This window comes from Grampus griseus (genome assembly GCF_964374135.1).
Source record: "Grampus griseus genome assembly, chromosome: 14".
In the NCBI taxonomy this organism is placed as follows: domain Eukaryota; kingdom Metazoa; phylum Chordata; class Mammalia; order Artiodactyla; family Delphinidae; genus Grampus; species Grampus griseus.
This window is the reverse complement of record NC_139008.1, coordinates 73960292-73980729: the sequence shown is the minus strand read 5'-3', so window position 1 is coordinate 73980729 and position 20438 is coordinate 73960292. Positions and strand designations below refer to the sequence as shown.

General features: G+C 50.6%; 1 protein-coding gene across 1 annotated transcript; it reads right to left on the bottom strand.

Moving 5' to 3' along the window:
* Nucleotides 1–9052: 9052 nt before the first annotated feature.
* On the bottom strand, nt 9053–15221 carry LOC309832882 (WAP four-disulfide core domain protein 2). The gene is made up of 4 exons (XM_082670906.1): nt 15082–15221; nt 14361–14504; nt 11585–11737; nt 9053–9207 (listed from the first exon to the last, which is right to left on the bottom strand). The coding sequence occupies exons 1-3, from the start codon at nt 15155–15157 to the stop codon at nt 11586–11588; spliced, it is 372 nt and encodes a 123-aa protein (XP_082527032.1). The 5' UTR covers nt 15158–15221; the 3' UTR covers nt 9053–9207; nt 11585.
* Between the last annotated feature and the right edge of the window lie 5217 nt (nt 15222–20438).

Sequence of the window (20438 nt, the reverse complement as noted above, 5' to 3'; positions counted from 1 at the left end):
TCCCTCTCTCTCTATGTGTGTGTGTGTGTGTGTGTGTGTGTGTGTGTGTGTGTAAATTGTATAGTATTTTCTATCAGGATTTTTATGTAGCATTTTATTATAAACATTTAAACATTTTCCCAGATCAGTGAATATTCTTCAGTGTCATTGTTAATGGCTATATAATATTCTGAACTATTTACAAAGTACTGTAATTTACTTAGCCAACCATCTGTTGTTGAACGTGTGCTTCCAATTTTTCATCATTGTAAAATAACACAAGGTTAAACGTAAGCATGGTTTTTAAACACCTTTGAAAAACAACATCCTGAGTGCCATCAGAAAGGTGGGGCTGAATAAGATGTCCCTCTGCCTGATCATTTGGCATCCATCCATGGGCAAAAATGCCTTTGCGGCAGCTTTGAGATCCAGCTAGGAGACTGTGAAATCCAGTGCAGTCCAAGACCCAGGAGAACCATTTGAGAAGGCAGGCCCGCACCCAGGTGGTTGACTCACCTATCATGGTCCCAACTATAGACCCAGAAGCAGCTCCATGCCCCTGAGGACTTGGCTACAGCCCCATTTAGCTTGGTCCTCTCCCCAGCAACCATGTGCCCAGGGACGCATATGCGTGACCATACGTCATGCTCCCCCAGGCATCAGGTTAACAGGCATAGAGAAGTCAGTGAGTGCTGAAATGGCTTGTGAACAGCCTCCAGCCCCTCTCAGCTGCTGCCTAGGAGCCCCTGGACGTAAGCCCACCAAACTAGCTCAGACTGTAGATTCTGAAAGTGCCCTGAAACGGGGTCTAGCTCATCCCACCCACAGGCCCCAGACAGTCCCGCTGGCACAGGGACCCAGCAGAAGGCACTCCCATCTGTGCCCCCGGAGATCCTGAAAGGCCTTAGACTGAGTTCCTGCCCCTTCCAGCCACAGATTTTGAGCAGTCTTGCCGGCACAGGGACCTGGCGGGAGACACATCTGTACCTTGGGAGATACAGAAAGGGCCCTAGACTTCACTCCAGCCCTTCCAGCCACCGTCAGGGAGCAGCGCAGCCCAGCTAGGGACCTGGCAGGAGACACACTCATCCGTGCCTGTGGAACCAGGGCTACAAACCTCAATCTTGGCTGTTGAAACTGAAATAGCCCTGGGGCTTCGTTCCAGTCCCTCTCGGCCACTGTCCAGGGCCAGTCTCGCCCACCCAGGGACTCATCCTGTGACCAGGCAGCGGTCCTCCCAGGGACCTGGTGGGAGCCATACCTATCTCGCACCTGGTAATAGGCTCACTGACTGAGGACCTGACCTTGGACCCTGAAGCAGACCCTTGTCCCAGCACCTCCCTACTGAACAAGGTAGTAGAGGCAGTCCCACCCACCCAGGGACCAGATGGAATCCATGCCCACCTGAGCCCCTGATAACAAGCATGTCAATCACAGACCCCATGGCAGACCCAGCAACAGCCTCAAAACCGGTTCCAATCCAGCACAACTGTGATTCTGGTGGTAGTCCTAGTAGGCTGGGGAAGTTGTAGAAAGTTCTTACATGCCAAAACAAGTCTTTCAAGACTGGAAGAGGAGTTTGCTCCTTCAAACGCACAGACACCAACACAGGGCCACACGAATCACAGAGAATCAGAGAAACATGGCACGACCGAAAGAACTAATGAAGCTCCAGTAACCGGCTCCAAGGAAATGGAGATCTACAATCTGCCTGCCAAAGATTTCAAAACAGTCATCTTAAAGAAACTCATAGAAACACAAGAGGATATAGGTAGAAAAGTAACCAAAATCAGGGTCTTTTACAAGGATGCAATCTAGGTGTTGTCAACCGGCTGAAGCTGCATTGTCATCTGAGGTTCAACTGGGGAAGGATCCACTTCCAAGCTCACTCACATGGTTGTTGGCAGGATTTAGTTCCTCGAAGGCTATTGGCCAGGGGCCACCTTCAGTTCCTTGACAAGTGGGCCTCTCCAGGGGGCAGCTCACCACATGACAATGGGCTTCATCAGAGCAAGCAGTGGGAAGAACCAGGACGAGTGCTGGCAAGATAGAAGTCACAGTCTTAATCTTGGAAGTGACGCCCCATCACTTTTCGTTACATCACTGCTCATTAGAGACAAGTCACTAGGTCCAGTCCACACTCAAGGAAGGGACTACACAAGGACATGAATCCTAGGAAGTGGGGATCACTGGGCCACCTTAGCAATCTGACTGCCCCAGGGAGGAGCTTGGCCAGAGTCACACAGCAGTGACTGCTTAAAGGCTCGGTTCTTGGGTCTCCTTCCTCTCCCTCCTTCTTCCCTGATATTTGTTCACAGGTGAAAGCTGAAAGCTCATAGTGCCTGGTCCCTATGAGTACAAATACCCAAGAGGTCTTACATCACCAAATCTGGATTCTGAGAAATGTTGTGTTATAAAAGTTGCTTAGGCGAAAAGATAAACAGAAACTACCAGAAAGAAGAAACTACCGGAAGGCCATTCGGTGCCAGATAAGCTACAGAAGCACAGGAAATACCACTGTTGACATAGTGTTGAGAGCTCATTAAATTTCTTAATCCACATATGCTGGAGGAATATCTTCCAAATGAGCAAGCTCCTCAAGCCTTTAAAAAACTTTCTGGGAATAATGGAAGTGAACAACTTAGGAGCACACATTAATACAGATTTATAACCTGCTTTTACCAGTTAACAATATTGGGTGAAGATTTTCCTATATCGTTAAATATTCTGCAACGTAATTCTAAAAGGGGTAGAGCTTTCTGGGTATCGCTGGATCATAATTTATTTAAACAAGTCTTCTCTGATTAAATGTTGAGATTATTTATGCTTTCTCAATATAATAAATAATGTTGCAAGTACATCAGCGTGAGCATTTCTGACTGTTTAGTGAGGATAGATGATAAGAAGGGGAACCTCTAGGTCAAAGAGGACATGCATTTGAAAAGCTTTCAATACATAACACCTTCTATTAAAATTCTCATAATTGCCACTTATGGAACACTTATGATACGCCAGGAACCAAGTTACGTGCTTTACGTACATGATCTCATTTAATATTTCCAACAGCCTAAAGAGGAAGATTCTATTAATATCTGTATCTTACAAATGAGGAAGTTGAAAGTCAGGAAGATAAATTACTGGCCCCAAATAGCAAACCGGCAAGGAGTGAAGCTGGTGTTTGAATCAAAGTGTAACTCTAGGACCCATATTCTTAATCAGTTTGCAGTCATTAAAGTTCAGCTCTACTGAGCAGCCCAGTCTTAGCTTACCTCTCCATCCTGTAAACCCCCTGACATCTCCATATGGACTACACAGAGATATCCTGGGCCTGCCTGCTTCTACCTTTCCATGGTCATATTTTGTGGGCCCTTGAAAGTTGGGATCTTGCCTTGCACATTTCTACCTCGAGCCAAGAAAAGTGATGTGTACAAAGTAAATACTCCACAAGTACCTGTTGATTATTTTTGTAGAAATTACACCATGGAGGAAAGGATGGACCCAGGATTTATTGGGTTGGCGAAAAAGTTCGTTCGGGTTAATATGTCTGATTACAGAAAACCCGAACGAACTTTTTGGCCAACCAATATTTTTCAGGTTTTTTTGTTTTCTGTTTTAAATTTTATTTATTTATTTATCTATCTATCTATCTATTTATTCTTGGCTGCGCTGGGTCTTCATTGCTGTGCGCGGGCTTTCTCTAGTTGTGGTGAGTGGGGGCTACTCTTCGTTGCAGAGCATGGGTTCTAGGCGAGTGGGCTTCAGTAGTTGTGGCACTCGGGCTCAGTAGTTGTGCCTCGCGGGCTCTAGAGCGCAGGCTCAGTAATTGTGGCGCACAGGTTTAGTTGCTTCGAGGCATGTGGGATCTTCCCGAACCAGGGCTCGAACCTGTGTCCCCTGCATTGGCAGGTAGATTCTTAACCACTGCGCCACCAGCGAAGTCCTGCGCTACTGTTTCTGGGCTGCTCCTCCCTTGTCTCTGCATCCCCTCCCTTCCCTGATTAGCAACTGTTTGAACCTGCCCTTTGGGTCTCAGGGAAGGTCATGGAGGCTGGAGTCTGTCCCCTACAAACAAGGAACGGGGGACACAGAGAGGCTTCCATGCCCAAGAGCCCCTACAGGGTCCTGCTCCGTTTCATTACATGTGCACTCCCTATGGCATTTCAGGGAAGGCCATGGCAGCCACATGGCACCCACATTTTCATTTAGCCCTGTGCCTCATAAATTAGGTAGCTGGTCCTGTCTGTAGATTAGATAATAGCACAGTGTCAATGTTAATTTACTGAATTTGATTATTGTGCTGTGGTTATTTAAGAGAATGCCTTTATTTCAGGAACTTCACTGAAGTACTTAGGATGTCTGCAACACACTTTCACATGCTTTAGAAAAACATAATATGTGGGGTGTGTGTGTGGAGAGAGAGAGAGAGAAAGAAAGATGAAAGTAAATGTAAAATGTAAGCATTTGATGAATATGGGTAAAGAGGATGCAGGAAATCTTGGCACTATTCTTGCAACTTTTCTTTAAGTCTGAAGTCATGTCAAAATTAAAAGTTGGGGCTTCCCTGGTGGCGCAGTGATTGAGAGTCCACCTGCCGATGCAGGGGACACGGGTTCGTGCCCCAGTCTGGGAAGATCCCACATGCCGTGGAGCGGCTGGGCCCGTGAGCCATGGCCGCTGAGCCTGTGTGTCCGGAGCCTGTGCTCCGCAGCGGGAGAGGCCACAACAGTAAGAGGCCCGCGTACAGCTAAAAAAAAAAAAAAAAAAAAAAAAAAAAGTTGAAAGAATAAATCAAGCATAAAAAAGGAAAAAGTCAAGGAGAAATCACTGCAACCACATCAGAGCTACTAGGAGAGTGGGATATGGTGTCCCATAGGCAAATGGAAAAGAGATAACAGGGAAACCTTACAAGTGTACCACAGCTGAACCACATGAGACCAATGGAGAACTGTCCTTGTGATAAGCATGAACATGCCTAATTTGTACATTAATATGTTGAGAGGTTAATGCTATTTCAAACCAGTCTCTGGCCCTACAACAGAGATCATGAGTGAGCCAATCTAGAAAATTCTACGCTCCAAATCACTCAGCCCGCCCAGGCACTCTGCCCCAGAGTCTGTGTATATTGCTACCTGGAGGGTGGTTAAAGGGGGTCCTGTGGGCACCATCCAGGCCACTTGGAGCTCTGCCTGTGGAGTGAGGTACCAACCTTCCATCAGTGAGGGGCTGTTGTTTTCAGACTGATCGCAAAGGTCGGCTGCCTTCCATTGTCTGTTCCCCTGGTAGTGCCGAGAGTCTAACCATAGTCCTAAGCCTAACCCTAGCCCATAATATAAACCACAGGCTTTGGATCGTTCATCTGGTGAAACATCCCCAGAGGGCTGTCCAAGATTGAGGGCTGCAAATAATGGGGTTTCGGTAGCTCTAGAGGGTCCCATCGTTTTATGTAATGAACTCACCCCAATAAACCTGGTTTGGCTGGGCCCTGGGCTTCTTTGGGGTTGATATCCCAGCCGTGGGGGGTATGCAGAGACTTCTGGGTCTAGGACCTCTATGCTCTGCAGGCAGGGCCTACTAATGCTATGCTGTTCTGTGGCTCAGGGGGGCGCTGCAGCTCCCACCAAGTACCATCTTTAAGGGCTAAACAAACCAGACCCTCACCAACAGACTGCAGCACTGAATGGAGAGCTAACGAGTTGTCAGCCATCACTCTGTTTTCCTCACCCTCACAGTTTTGCCATCAACTTGTAGTAGAATGATCAACTGGGTAAACGTGATCATGGGGCAAGAAGGGGAGTGTTTGTTGTGTTTGCAATATGATTATTTCACGAGTTAGTTTTTGGAAGCTGCATCAATGGACAGGACAAATGGAACCACAGAGCAGTCACAGGAGCCCTCATAGCTGGTGCAGACCTAGCTCCCGGGGCATTAGGGCTGGCAGTTTGGGGGTCTCATACAGATTAGTAGATGAAGAGGCAAAAACAAGTCGTTTCTCCTATGTCCTGTTGGGCAGCCTAACTGCTCTCCCTGCTTCACACTGCCCCCAGAGTCTATTCTTCATACAACAGCCAGAAGGATCTTTTCCAGACATAGATAAGATGACATCATCGCTCGCTCAAACCCCTCCTATGGCTCCTAAATTCCTCAGAATAAAAGGCAAAGTCCTGTAGTGACCACAGGGCCCTCCATGGTCTGAGCCCGCACTACTTCTCTGACTGCATCTCCCTTCATGCTCCTGAGCCCTCAGCACGCCAGCCATGATCCTCAAGCATCTGAACTCAGGTCCTTAGCCCTAGAAGCTTCCTTGGTCTGGACAGCTCTTCCCATGGGTTCCGTGTGGCTCATGTCCTTCACTCAGCTCATGACTTGAATGACACCCTGAATACCCTCTGCAAAGCAACAACCCCCTACCTCTTACCCCATCCCCTGGACCCACTAGTCCTCTTACCCAACTTTATAGTTCGCCATAATCTTTCTACCACCTGACATGTTAAACCTGTGTTGGTTCATTCATTTAGTGACTGTTTCCCTCACCCCACACGCGCGCGTGCACACACACACACACACACACCCCTCACCTCCTTGATGTCAAATCCCCACCACCTAGAACAGAACACATAGTAAGTGCTCAAAAAAGGCTTCCTGAATGAGGAATGCCTCTGCTTACGCTGTTCCTCAGGCAGGGCTGTCCTCTACTGGTCTGGCTTTAGAACTTCATTTTTCAAGCTCCAGCTCCCTCATGTGTAACTAACTTCCTATTAGGTCTCCAGTCACCAACCTGCACCTTGCTGGAGAACAGATGTTTGTTTCTACAGGGTTTTACCGTACACAGCCGTCTGGACTGGAGATGGGGTTTAGAGGCAACAGCGAAGCAGCGTGTTGCCAGAGATGGGAGAAAGTAAGCGCAGGAAGAGACCCTGCCCTGAGCTCCGGAAAGGCAGCAGTTTACCAAGTTTCTGGCCCTGGGAGCCGTCCTTCTAGCTCAAACTAGCATGGCTGTGGTCTGGCTACAGAACACATAGCCCATCAGGATGCCGTCCACACACAGGCTCCTGGAAAGGAGGAGAGCGATTTGTGGCATGGTGCCGATGGAAGAAATAATGGCGTGCATACAAAGGCATACCTCTGCCATCCCTGAGTTAAACAAGGCCCTGCCCAGGGCTCTCTTTCAGAAGGCAAAGCCGGGGAAAGCAAGGAGAAAGTGGAAGGGGTGGTACCCACACATTTAGTCCGTAACGACTCTACCCAGCCTATCACTTTGTTTTTGCTTAGAAGGGTTGGGGAGACTGGAGCCTGGACAGGGATAGAGATTGGAAAAGGGAAAGCTAGGAGAAAAGCGATACTGCCACCCACCTACCTCCAAAGGCAGCCTTATGCAGTGAGCACCCCCATTCTCATACAGGAGACGCGTTCCCACGTACCCCCAGGGGGATGGATGGACAGCCAGGTTCTTTGCTGGCTCATGGCCTGGGGCAGAGACCCACAGGAGGATGAGAAATATAAGGCTGGCCAAACACCAAGCCCCCCAGCTTTCTGTCTCCACACAAACGCACTCAAGCTGCCTTGACCTCTCACGTTCCGCGGTGGGTGGAGGAGCAGGGAAGGACATAAACCATGTCCTGGGGGCTGAGTCTCTGCCATGACTTCGTTGCTTTACCCCCTCCTCACCCCAAAAGGCTAGGCATCCCCTCCCCACCCCACCTCAGGGATTAACGTGAAAAATCACTGCAGTAGAGTCAGCATGGGACTCTGGTGTCATCAGATGACTCAGGTTCAAATCTAAGTCTGTAAAAGGTTGAAAGCAACCTAAATAGTCACCAGTGTAAGTGTGGTTAAATAAACTTTGTATATCCCAACAACGGAATACTATACGGCCAGAGAAATGAATGAAGAAACCTTTTATGCTGTGAGTGATCTTCAAGATACACGAAGTGAAAAAAGCCAAGTACAACACAATGTGTATAGTGTACTACAATTCTGTAAAAAGGTGGGATAGATGAGAATTTTTTCTTCCCCCCCGTGGTATGCGGGCCTCTCACTGCTGCGCCCCCCCACCCCCTCCGCTGCAGAGCACAGGCTCCAACGCGCAGGCTCAGCGGCCATGGCTCTCGGGCCCAGCCGCTCTGCAGCATGTGGGATCCTCCCAGACTGGGGCACGAACCCGTGTCCCCTGCATCAGCAGGCGGACTCTCAACCCCTGCACCACCAGGGAAGCCCTAGATGAGAATTTTATATCTACATGTCCCTGGAGAGACAGATGATAGAAGAGGAATAGAGAGGAAGAGGGGAGGTGAGAAGGAGAGGGAGAGAAAAAGTAGGCATAGAAAGAAGGGAGAGAAGGGGGGAATAAAGAGAGGGGCTACAGAGAGAAGAAAGGATAGAGGGAGTGAGCTGGAGCTCTCTCTTGGGAAGAAGACACAAGAAACAGATGGCATTTGTTTCCTCTGTAGAAAACAACTGAGTGGCTGCAGGTGCAGGAAGAGGGTCAAGGGTGAGAGATGTTTCACTGCGTATTTTTACCTTTTGAATATTGATCCATGTGAATATTATTTATGTAAAATAACGGTTTGATTTTTTAAAAGCAGCTACAACGAAGGACCCTGGCTTTGCCACCTTCTTTCTGTGTGGCCCCAAGCAAGTAACTTGGTGGAGTCCCAGTCTGTAACAGAGGACTGTCATCAACTAATTTGAGGGTTGTTTTGGGGATCTAGAAGATCTCACAAGTGAATCTCCCAGCCCTGTGTCTGGCACACAGTACATGCTGCTGCTGTTGTCAGAACCCCCAGCAACGAATCCCAGTGACTTTGGAAGGATTCCAGCATCTCTCTGAGCCCCAGTTCTCTCCTCCAAAACCCTGGGAGAATAACCAACAACTACACAGGGCTGGTGGGCAGATTCACCCAGGGAAGCGCCAGCGCACACAGAGGAGCCCTGAGTTTATGCTCATCGTGTCAGAGCTGATCTCAGACTTTGCGCCTGGATGATCTCGTTGCACCCTGCACCCCCATGCCCGCACCTCCACCCAGAGTCGTGGGACGAATGAGCCAGAATAATAAGAACAGAGGCCACAGCCTCATCGGTGCTGGAAGTGGTCACTTTATTGGTTGGAAAAGAAGCAGCTGTGGCCGCTCAGGAGGGGAGCACAGAGGCCAGGAAGGGAGGAGGGCAGCTGGGCTGGAGCCAGACAGGGCCAGGCAGACACTTCCGCTCCCCCACTCCTCAGGCTGGTGGCTGGAGGTGGAGGAAGAAAATCACAATAATACCGTCAACAACAGTATCCATGATACTGGACAAGAATGCCTGCAGCTTAAATTCTGGGCCAAAGCTCCCCCTACCCCATCACATCCCCCCTTAGCTCCCTACCCCCGCCCCCAGGAAAGCCTCACCGTCTTGAGGCCCTGGGGCTCTGCCTGCACTTTTCGGAAAGTCCTAGACTCATCTCTTCTGCTTCTGACCATCCCCGGACACACCTGGGTATACCACGGTCCCCACTGACCATTGTGACGTGACCTTCCTGAGGGGCCACTGTCATTTATGTCCCTAAGAATCCTTCCACCATGGAAGGATTCTAGGAAGTTCCAGCATGCCCCTATTCCTTTGGCTAAGCTGGGTTAGCTGATCAAAAAGATCTTATTATTTTATTTATCCCATTTTATAAGCAAAATATTTGCAGTTCAGGGAGGTGAAAAAGGCTAGTTAAGTGTCAGAGCTGAAATCTGAACCCAGGTCTTCCTGACTGCAAAGCCAGCCCATGCAGCTGACACTGATGGAGGCAAGAGGCGGAGAGCTCTGGTCCCTGGGGAGACCGTGGTTCTCTCTCAGGCACTGAATTAACAACCTTGGGGCCTTGAGCACGTCCTCCCCTCTCTCTGGGTCTCAGTCTTCACATCTGGGCAATAGGTTCCATCACTGACCTGCCAGTCCCTTGGCTGAGAGCTTATCAAAATTATTGCATGATCAACAATGAGATTTCAACCAAAGGGCCCCTCCGGGTTCTTGCTTGTCCGGCTCCCTCTGTCTGAAACAGCCTCCCCGCTGCTGTACTTCACCCGACTACCGACCTTTCGTTCATCCTTCCGGATTGGCTCAGGGTCCCTTCTGGGAAGCCTGCTCCCTCCTTTCCCCACCCCCACCTGGGTGAGGCTTTCCTCTTCTATGTCCCCATCACACCCTGCCCCTCCCTCCATTGCAACACCGACGACAGGCACTGGGGGCGTCTGTCCATCTGTCTGCCTCAGCCACTGGGCTGCAAGTTCGGTGAGGAAGGGCGGTGGTCACCTTCCGTCCCAGAACCTGGCACAGAGCTGGCGGCACAGTGCTGGATCCTGCAATGGCCTGACGATGCATGTTCTTTGGTTTTGCTTCTCTTTATTTTCTTACACTTGCTTTATGACTTAATATTGTTTTATTTTTAATCATACGTGGGGAAAGAGAGGCTGCACAATCTTTTCCTTCCAGCGTCAGAGCCCCTCGAGGTGGCTGAATGTAGCCCTGCCTGCCACAGAGTAAGTGCTCAACACACTTGAAAGGGGCATTTGAGAAACTGAACTGAAATTAACTGATCTCTACCAGCTCTGTCCTGAAAAGCCAAGCTTTTTGGCCAGAGTAAAGATCAATTCTTCTGCCTCGCACTGGCCTATGCAAAGAGCTTCCTACTTCCCCAACCCATCCAGCCACCGCCCGCCCTCCCAGGACACAGCTGCTCCTCCAGCCACTGACTTATTTACGAGGGTGTTAAGGGGAAAAGGAGTAAATCTTCTCACAGCCCAATTCATCAGCAAATATTGTCCCATCTACCTTCACATAGGTCCCAAATGCAGACACTTACGTCACCTGGTCCATCATCTCACACCTGGCCTCTTGCAGGAGCCTCCTCGGTGGTCTTCTGCCACTGTCCCCTAGGGCCTCCACACAACACCCTCGGCAATCTTTGCAAATCTAAGTCAGAGCATGTCCATTCCCAAGGACCTGACATCTCTGGGTCAAGACCAAAGTCCTTACATGGTCTGTCAGGTCCCTCCGCTTACCACCTACCTCTCGGACCCTCTCCTCTATTGCTCTCTCCTTGATCAGCAGACTCCAGCCTTCTGGCTTTTTCTGAAACTCACCAGGAGGCTACTGCGTTACACCTGCTGCGCCCTCGGCCTGTAACATTCTCCCTGATATGCTCGCGGCCCCCTCCATCATTTCCATCAAGTCTGTTCATATGCTGCCTTCCGGGAGGTCCCATGAAAAAATTGCAGTACTGCTCCCTGCCGCCCCCCATCCCCACTCCTTATCCCCACTCTTTTTTCTTTTTCTCCAGGCCACTTATTTCCCGCTAACATTTCACAGAGTATACTTGCACATTTATTTTGTTTATCATTCACTAGCATATAAAACCATCAGAAAGAAATGTGTGTCCGATTTGTTCACACACGGAGCATCCCCAGCACCTAGAGCAGTGCTTGGCACGTGATAGATGCTCAGTGAATCTGTTGAGTGAATGAAAGTAAATCAAAGGACAGAGAAGGGAACAGCAGTGTGTTATCTCAGGTTCTCCTTTTCAGCCTCCTGCAGGTGTCATCACATCTGGGCATCAGTGCACCCCTCCCCCCAGGCCACCTACCTCAGAAGACAGGTGTGACACAGGACACCTTCCCGCAACCATTGTGGCAGCATTTCAACAGACCAGGACACTGGCTGTCCACCTGGCACTGGTCCATGCAGAGGCCGAGCTGGGGGAAGGCGATGTCCACCTGAGGGCAGGAACCCTTCTTTTCTGGGTGGAAAAAGGGGTGGGGGGTGGGCAGAGGGGAAGCAAGGAGCTGAACACGTCTCCACAGCACAACCACACACCTCAATTCACAAGAGAGCTGCCTGCCTAAGTGGATCTTAGGGGCTGGAGTGGATCTCAGGGGACCTTGGGAGAGCACCTGCAACCTCCCTTCCTTCTGCTCTCTCCCTGAGTGTTTTGGGATCATAGGGCCCTAGTTTGAGTCCCAGATCTGCCTTTTCCTAACTCTGTGACCTGGGGCCAGAAATCTCCCAGATCCCCGTGTCTTCAGGTGTCACATGAGATCCCTGCTGCCCGTGTCGTGGGGCCGCTGTGGAAGCAGTGGAGGCAACAGACGTGTATTCCTTCTCCCTGCACAAAGTCCTTGTAAGAATAATAATGAGTAAGGACAGCAGTTAACACTTAGCTGCTTCTATGTGCCAGGCATTATCCTAAGCATCTGACGTATATTAACTCAGCTAATCCTCACGATAATCCTAAAACAGGGTGCGAGGAACTGTTACTATTTCCTTATGTTGCAGATGAGGAAACTGAGGTACCAAGAAGTTAAGTATTTGCCTAAGGTCATACAGGGTAGAGACAGGATCTGAACCCAGGAATCTGGCTTCAGGTCTGTGCACCGTGCACTCTGCTGCTTTGTCAGCTGTAAAGTGCAGTGCACGTGTGAGGGGTTACACGCCCACAATCTCTTCACTCACTCCCATCTATTCACTCCCAGTTACCACCATCTAGCACCAAGGCCCCCATACAACCTCACTCATCCACACCCAGACAAGCATTCTTCCACTAACACACACACGAACAGATAACACCACAGATATGTGCTGATTACAAAGCCCTTAGTGTAAATTCAATTTGTCCTTTAAACCTCCACATCAACTCTCTCTTCTGTAGGGGATATTTCTACCCTGCTCCTACTACAAAGGAGGAAAATTAGACCCAGAGATGTGAAGGCGAAGCCCCAGGAGCAAGCCCAGCCAAGTGTCAAGTGGGCGCACAGCTGGGTGATGAGCTGCAGGGGGCGGGAGGGGCTGTCTTCCTCGCACAAAGTCACCCTTTCCACTGAGAAGGGTAGGAGCTCTCAATACCGAGCTGCCCCCGGACAGAAGGGCTTCAGGAGCGGGGTACCCACAAAACAAGCCACTGTGTGTGGAGGGTCTGCTCTCTCCTGAGACATTTCACATGTATGATTTCATTTAGCCTCATGTCGACCCTACCACATCTGGGATGCTCATCCCATTTAGCCAGCGAGAAAGCAGAGGCTCAGAGAGGTGAAGCGACTTGCTCAGGACCCACAGCAAGCAGACGGCACAACTAGGATTCTAGCTCAGGAGGCCCTCTGGTCCTGCCCCTCTTCCTGCCTCAGTCTGTCCATCTGAGACCAGGGAACAGCAGAGACTCCCCCTAACAGCAGAGATTCCTCTTTTTTCCGTCCTCCTCTCTCATCTGCCTGTCTGCCATCCTCCTTTCTCTCCCAGTGTCCTCCTCTCCTTCCGGTCCTCCTCCCTCTGGTCCAGGTTAGAGGTCCCCAGACCCAGAAGCCCCCTGATGGGCCTGTCCTCCCTCTAACCTCCAACCTCCCTGCTCATGAGTGACTGAATCTCCAATTACAAACCTTCCCAGCCCCTGTGGGCATCTTCAGAGAAATCACAAGGTGGGGGCATCACACAGGTTTTTTTTCTGGATAAAGACAAGTGATCCCAGCACCTTGGGATCCAAGTCATATCCCTGGTCTAGTCCTCAGTCTTTCCCTCTGAAAAATGAGAAGCTTGGATTCCACAGCTTCCTGCTCTGATAGGAGCCCCCATGGCCTACTGGACAGTCTTCAGCTCCAGCAAGTACTTTTTATGACAGGCCAGCTTCACACACTTTCTCTCTCTCACTCAACCCTTAGAGTGGAAGAGAGTTTTAAAGATGAAGAAGTGGGAGGGGTGCTCTGGGAGGGGTCCTGACATTCTTCAAACCACTCAGGCAGAAAGGAACCCCCTGCGTTATGACTCCTGCCCAGCCAGAGATGGCAATGTGACCTTGGACAAGAACCTTGCTCTCTTTTGTAGCTCACATCCACATCTTTAAGACGGGCTGGGTGCTCTCCTAAACCTGGAAAGTCTCCATCTGGACAGAGGGATTGGGGAGTCCTGCCAGCAGGCGTCCCAAGTCCTTCCTCCTGGGTTGGGGAGGCCCCAGGGTAGGGGCGCTAATGGGGAGGAGCGCCCCAGACCTTGGGGTCCAGCCCATTGGGCAGCCCTAGGCTGCCCCGCGGCTGAACCCAGACAGGAGGAAAATCCGAATCAGGTCCCCTGATCTCAGAGAACAATGTTCCGGAACAACGTCCCCGCGGTGCGTCCCGGAAGTCCGTCATGCCCCAGAGCAATGAATCCGGCCAGGAGTGGGGGACCTCCCTTCCCCCTGGCTGCACTTCAGCGACGCCTAGGTTTCATCGGAGCCATGGGAAGGAGAGCACGGGCTGATCTGGCTCCATCCGCCTCGACCTGGTCGGGGACCCCTGGGTCGGTCGCGCCCCAGATCCCGTAACAGAACTGGGCACTCCCTCCCCCTCCCAACCCCCGCTGCCCCGCCCCGCCCCGCGTGGGTCCCCCGGGGTTACCATTGGGCATCTGGCAGACGGTGGCGCAGCCGGCCCGGCAGCACTTGAGATTGTCCGCGCATTCCCCATCCGAGAGGCACTCCTGCGTGCAGTTCAGGTCCGCCTCTAGCGCGGGGCACACGCCTGATTTCTCTGCTCCTGTGCCTGGGAGGCGGACGCGCAGTGGGGGACTCAGTCCCGCTCTCAGAGGATGCCCGCCTCCTGTCTGACGGCCCCAAATCTCAATCTCCCGGGAATTCTGAGTCTCAGTCCCTGCTCCCCACACCCCACTACAGCCTTGAGAGAGCCCCACCTCCAGGGCCGGGGTCCCTGATACCTGGGACGACAGGAGTGACCAAACTCTTGGCTTCTGAGCCCTCAATTCTTAGGGGACCCCCGCACAACTAAGCGTCTAGGAGCTTCCCATGTCCAGGCAGAGGGTCCCCGCCTCTGGCCAATGAGTCTCCACTGTCAGCAAAGAGTCTCCCCGTCTCCCCCCGCGCATATGTCAGCCTTCAGTGTCTCCCCACCTCCAGCACGTTGGACCCCACATCTAAAGCTCCAAGGGTCACCACTTTTAGGCACCAGGGATCCCCGCATTTTGGCCTTCATGGGACTCCCCACTTCCACCCCGGGAATCCTCACTTCTCTGTCCCCAGAGAGGCTAAGCTTCTGCCGGGCTCCTTCCCGGCTCTCCTGGTTCGGCCCCTTTGGGCGCCAGGCCTCTCCCCGCCCCACTCACCTGTGACCGGGGGGAGGCCCAGCAGCAGGCCAAGGAGGAGGGCGGCGACGAGCAGACCGAGGCGGCAGGTAGGCATGGTGCTCGCCGGGGCGGGAGTGAGGCGCTGCCCGGAAGGGGGGATTTAACCGCTTTCCTGGGGGGCGTGGGGTAGGGGCGGGGCCGAAGCCGTGCGGGTAGAGGGCTCAGCGGACAAGGCAGGCGGGCCGGCTGCAACCTCTTGCCGTTTCACAATCCCCCAGGATCAGGTGTCACTCTGGCCCCAGTGGGAACTAGGAACCTAAGCTGCTTCCAGGCCGGTGCAGCTCGACCAGCTGCAGCTGGACGCTTGTCCGCTCCTGCTTCCCCACCTCCCTCCTGGGGCCCGTGGGCAGGGCAGCAGGAGGCCAAGGGCTAGACACAGGGGTTCCCATTCTGAGACTCAGGGGTCTCCCGGTAATGCCCGCTGTCGGTAAAGGAGGGGGAAAGGGCAGGACCCACAGGGAGGAGCCTGCGGATGAAGTGGGTGGATTTGGGGTCAGCAGATCAGAGTGAAAATTGCTCTTTAGAGATTCGTGGTGGAGCTGTTGTGTAGGGATACACAGCACATAGTAGGAGCTGCAGGAAAAATTATTCATGAATGAACTGACTGGACACAAGAAACTGAGGCCAAGGAAGGTGAAACGCCTATTAACATCTAGAGCCATTTCATGTGTGTTTCTCCCTCCCTCTCTTTTCCACACCAACACTCTCTCAGGGCTCCCTGTGTGCAGCTCTGTGTCCAATGTCTCACGGAGTCATGGATCTTCCCAGACACCTGTGAACAGACAGATATTGTTGCCATCAGCTGTGCCTGACGGATGGACTGGATGTGCAGAGGGGGTACCCTCCCACCCAAGGTCCCGTGAGAAGCTGTAGAGACAAGGTTTGATCCCAAGTCCCCATCCCTCCAAGCTCTTATTTTTTCCATTCCGTCATAAATGTACGTTCTTCGTGACACATCTAGAGCACACAGCTGGTGTAGAGGAAGGAATTAAAGGAGCCTTCGGCACTGGCTTTGGGTGACGGGGTCTGGGTTTCACTCCCACCCACCTCCAGCACCTGCCAGCTGAGGGACCTTGAGTGAATCACTTCCCTGTTCTGAGCTGCCGCGTTGTCCCCTCCAAAGATGGTGTCTCCTGCTAGGAAGGAGACTGCTGGGTACACACCAAGCTTTAACGTGCAGGCTGCTAAAGGCCAAAACACACTTACCCAGCAAGAGGTGCCTTCAAACATCCTTCCTGACCCAAACTCTGAGGTCCTTAAGCCCCAGGAGGTCTTTGCTGCTGGAGGGCACAAGGGGGCGGGGGCAGTGACCATTGGGATGACAGGTGAGTCGCAGCTGGTGACAGAAGCACATCCAGCCACTATCCCCACAGATGGGTCCGGGGGGAAAGAGGGGAGAATGCCTCCCCAATTCCCATGTTCAGCCTGGGAACTGGAGACAGGTGCTAGCTGGGAGGGGCCAGGGCTGTTTACTCTGAGCACAGGGAACAGTCAACAGCCATGACGCAGGAGCCAGGTAGGGGCACAGCCCAGGGCGGCTCCTGGAACTCAGTCTAGGGCAGCAGAAGAGCAAATGGTCTTAGCCTGTGGACCCAGCTGCCTACTGGACCTTCAGCCTCAGGCACTGCTGCCGACAGCTTTCTTCTGGCACCTAGCCAGCTCCCCAGGCCAGGAAGCTACTCGGCCTTACCCCTCCCCAGCCCTCTTGGGCTCTCCTGGGGATTGACTCTCTGACAGAAATGGGGATTAGTCTGAGGCCAAGAGGATGGGGCGGGGCGCACGGATGGAGGATAAAGTTTCATAGGCCAATGATGTTTAGCTTTTGCGATGCTAACCTGTGTGCTAGGTATATTCATACAATTGCTTCTACATAAAATGTAAAAAGGGCAGAGGCTTTAAAAGCAAATGCATTCAGATCCCCATCAGGGGTTGGCTACTTCCTGGCTATGTGACTTATAACAGCACCTCCCTTTTTGGACCTACATCTTCTTCTTCCTTAAACGGGGTATCATGAGGCAATTCCCTGGCGGTCCAGTTGTTAGGACTCCGTGCTTTCACTGCTGAGGGCCCAGGTTCAATCCCTGGTCAGGGAACTATGATCCTACAAGCTGCGCGGCGAGGCCAGGAAAAGGGGCGAGAGGAGTATCATGAAAAGTGTTTTGTAGGGTTAGTTTAAGGTTTAAAGGGAAAAGCATAAACCAGAGGTTGCAAACCTGGCTAGAATATTGTATTGTTAGCCCACACAGTACATTTTAAAAGTTTGAATTAGTTGGTAAATTTAAGAGTGGGGGATTTCACAAGCAAGTAAAATTCTAGCATCTTTCAGAGAAAGGAAACGATCTGGGAACACAGTCTTGCAACATTCCGTGGCAACCGTCTACGAGAACAGTGGGCCTCAAACCTGAGCAAGCATCAGAATCACTTAGACGACTTGTTCAAGCACAGTTTTGAGAGCTCTAGCTCCAGAGTTTTGATTCAGTAGGAGAGGGGAGGAACGTGAGAATCGGCAGCTAACAGGTTTCTGGGGCCGCTGATGGTGGTGCTCGAGGGACCACACTTTGAAAACCATGAATAAGCTAAGGAGAGCTGCTCTCTTGTTATGAGAGGAGCAATCTCTCCAGTTTCCATAATCCCCACCGTCCCCACCATTGTCTCCCCGTCCCCACTCCCACTCCAAATACCTTCATCCACATCACTTGCCTGGCCGGGAAGGAATTTAAAATTGTGACCTCTCGGGTGGGCTCACAGTAGGTGTTCAGTAAAAGGTAACTTGTTTTTATTTAACAATTATAACAAACTTAATAATTAGGTATTATTCTCAGTTTACAGATGAGGAAACAAGTGCAGCTAAGGGAAAGTGACTTGCTGACGGAAACAGCAGTAAATCAGAAGGAAGACGCTTGCAAAGCCTTTTAGTTGTGTGGCTGCAGTTATTTCAGTGTTACACACATACACACACATACACACACATACACACAGAACTCTATCTGAGGTTAGCATAGATGATGCATCAGAAATTTGAACGTGACTTCATGAGTGTAAAATCATATTTATCAAGGAAGAAAGGAAAGAAGAAAAGGTTGAAACAGGAAGTGATATGAGTCAGCTGCAGCTGACTGCAGCTGCCCGCTCTTAGATGACTGTAAGCAAGTGAACATTGAAGATTTTAGAAATTCCCAGGAACGAACAGGGTGTCTTTAACCATACAGTGGGGCTTTGTCCTCTTGGACTGTTGGACCCATTCAAACTTCCTTCACTGCAAGGAAACCTCTCTCTCTGAGTGTGTTGGCTATTTTGTTGTTTTGTCAGCTAGCATTCTTTTGTCCTTTTTCTGATAACAGTAGCCTGATTTTGATTTGGGAAATGACTCTTCCTCCACCCATGACAGGTGGGGTTGGAGGGGACTGCCAGTCAGAGTTCCTGCCCTACCCCCAGACCAGGATTGGCCAATCAGATGCTCTCCCTGGAATTTTAATCTTGACCAATGAATGACAAAAGTTCTGAAAATGTATGGCACTCATTCAAAAGTGGCCTGAGAAGACCTTGGTTCTGTCTTGTTTACCATCCTTTCCAAGCATGGTTCTTTTAGCATTACCTTCAGTTTCGTGAGCTAAACTAAATCAGCGCTATAGGTTGCCAACAAAAGATTCCAGTGGATGTAACTGAAGGGTACAGTTAGGAAGGGAGAATGCTTTCCCACACACCTTTTCTGGAAATGGCGGTTCATTTCCAGTCTCAGTATGAAAAGATTCTTCTCCTTCTTTGGAAATATTTTTCCAGTGTGATTTATATTCAAGATGTGTTATCCCTTCCTATCCTTTTAGCATGTGAGGTTATATGAGTGAATATATTTTCTAAACTGAAAAGCACTAGACAAATGGAAGGACCCTTTATTTTATTTTATTTTATTTTATTTTTGGCTGTGTCAGGCCTTAGTTGTGGCATGCGGGCTCCTTGTTGAGGCACACGGGCTTCTCTCTAGTTGTGGCGTGTGGGCACAGTTGTTGCAGCGTGTGGGCCCCAGAGCGCATGGGCTCTGTAGTTGTGGCGCATGGGCTCTCTAGTTGTGGCCCACGTGCTCAGTAGTTGCGGCACATGGGCTTAGTTGCCCCACGGCATGTGGGATCTTAGTTCCCCAACCAGGGATTGAACCCACGTCCCCTGCGTTGGAAGGTGGATTCTTAGCCATTGGACCACCAGGGAAGCCCCAGAAGGACCTTTTATGATCACTTGCTGAGACAGACACTCTTCTTTCTGCATCCCTCATCCAAGCAAGAATTTTAAGGAGAACTTAATTAACACATCACTTTTTTTTTTTTTTTTTTTTTTTTTTTGCGGCACGCGGGCCTCTCACTGCTGTGGCCTCTCCCGTTGTGGAGCACAGGCTCCGGACGCACAGGCTCAGTGGCCATGGCTCACTGGCCCAGCCGCTCCACGGCATGTGGGATCTTCCCGGACCGGGGCACGAACCCGTGTCCCCTGCATCGGCAGGCGGACTCTCAACCACTGTGCCACCAGGGAAGCCCAACACATCACTTTAATGAAGATTTATAGCTTCCCTTGCTGCTACCAATGAAAGAAGATGCCTTCAACAACTAGTATTAGGTTTATATGACTAAAGCATTTGTATAGCATATTGATCTAATTTTAAGTCTGGTTCAAAATTGGCATATGTGCTCCTCTCATTAAATAAGATAAGCCTCAAAGCTCTTGCATATCTCTTTGTTTTTTCATTCTCAACTTTAGCCCATCTTTCCCCCGTGGTTTTTCAGAATCGTTTCCATTCTATGGAAATCTCCAGAACCACACTTGGCTTCTACCTTAGCCAATGACCTGATCTCCTTCAGTCCCTTCCATGGAAATTTCTTCCAAATTCCATCCTTGTCAGTGAGTATATTTCTGAGGGAACCCTGTGAAGAGGAGAATCCCTTCTTTTCCGAGGTGGACTCTTCCACCAGGGGTTCCATTCCTTCCCATACTCCCTGTCTTCTCATTCCCCTTCATCTTCATGTGTTCCCTCCCCATGGGATGGAAGTCTCAGTTATCTCTAAGGAAGAAATAAAAATAAACCAGAAACAAACAAACAAACAAACAAAAAAAGGAAGGGAGAATGGGCGACCACTATATCCCCACACTGTTGTCACAAATTCCTTCTCTGCCTCCAATAGTCAGACTTAGTTTCTGTTGCTCACAACCAGAGAGATCTGATGCCTTTACCAGGGTCACCACCAAATTCCCCATTTCCAAATCCAATGGGCTTTTCTCAGCCCTCATCCTCCTCTAGCTCACAGGTAAGGTCCTCATGGCATAAATGCAAATCAAATTCTTTATACAAA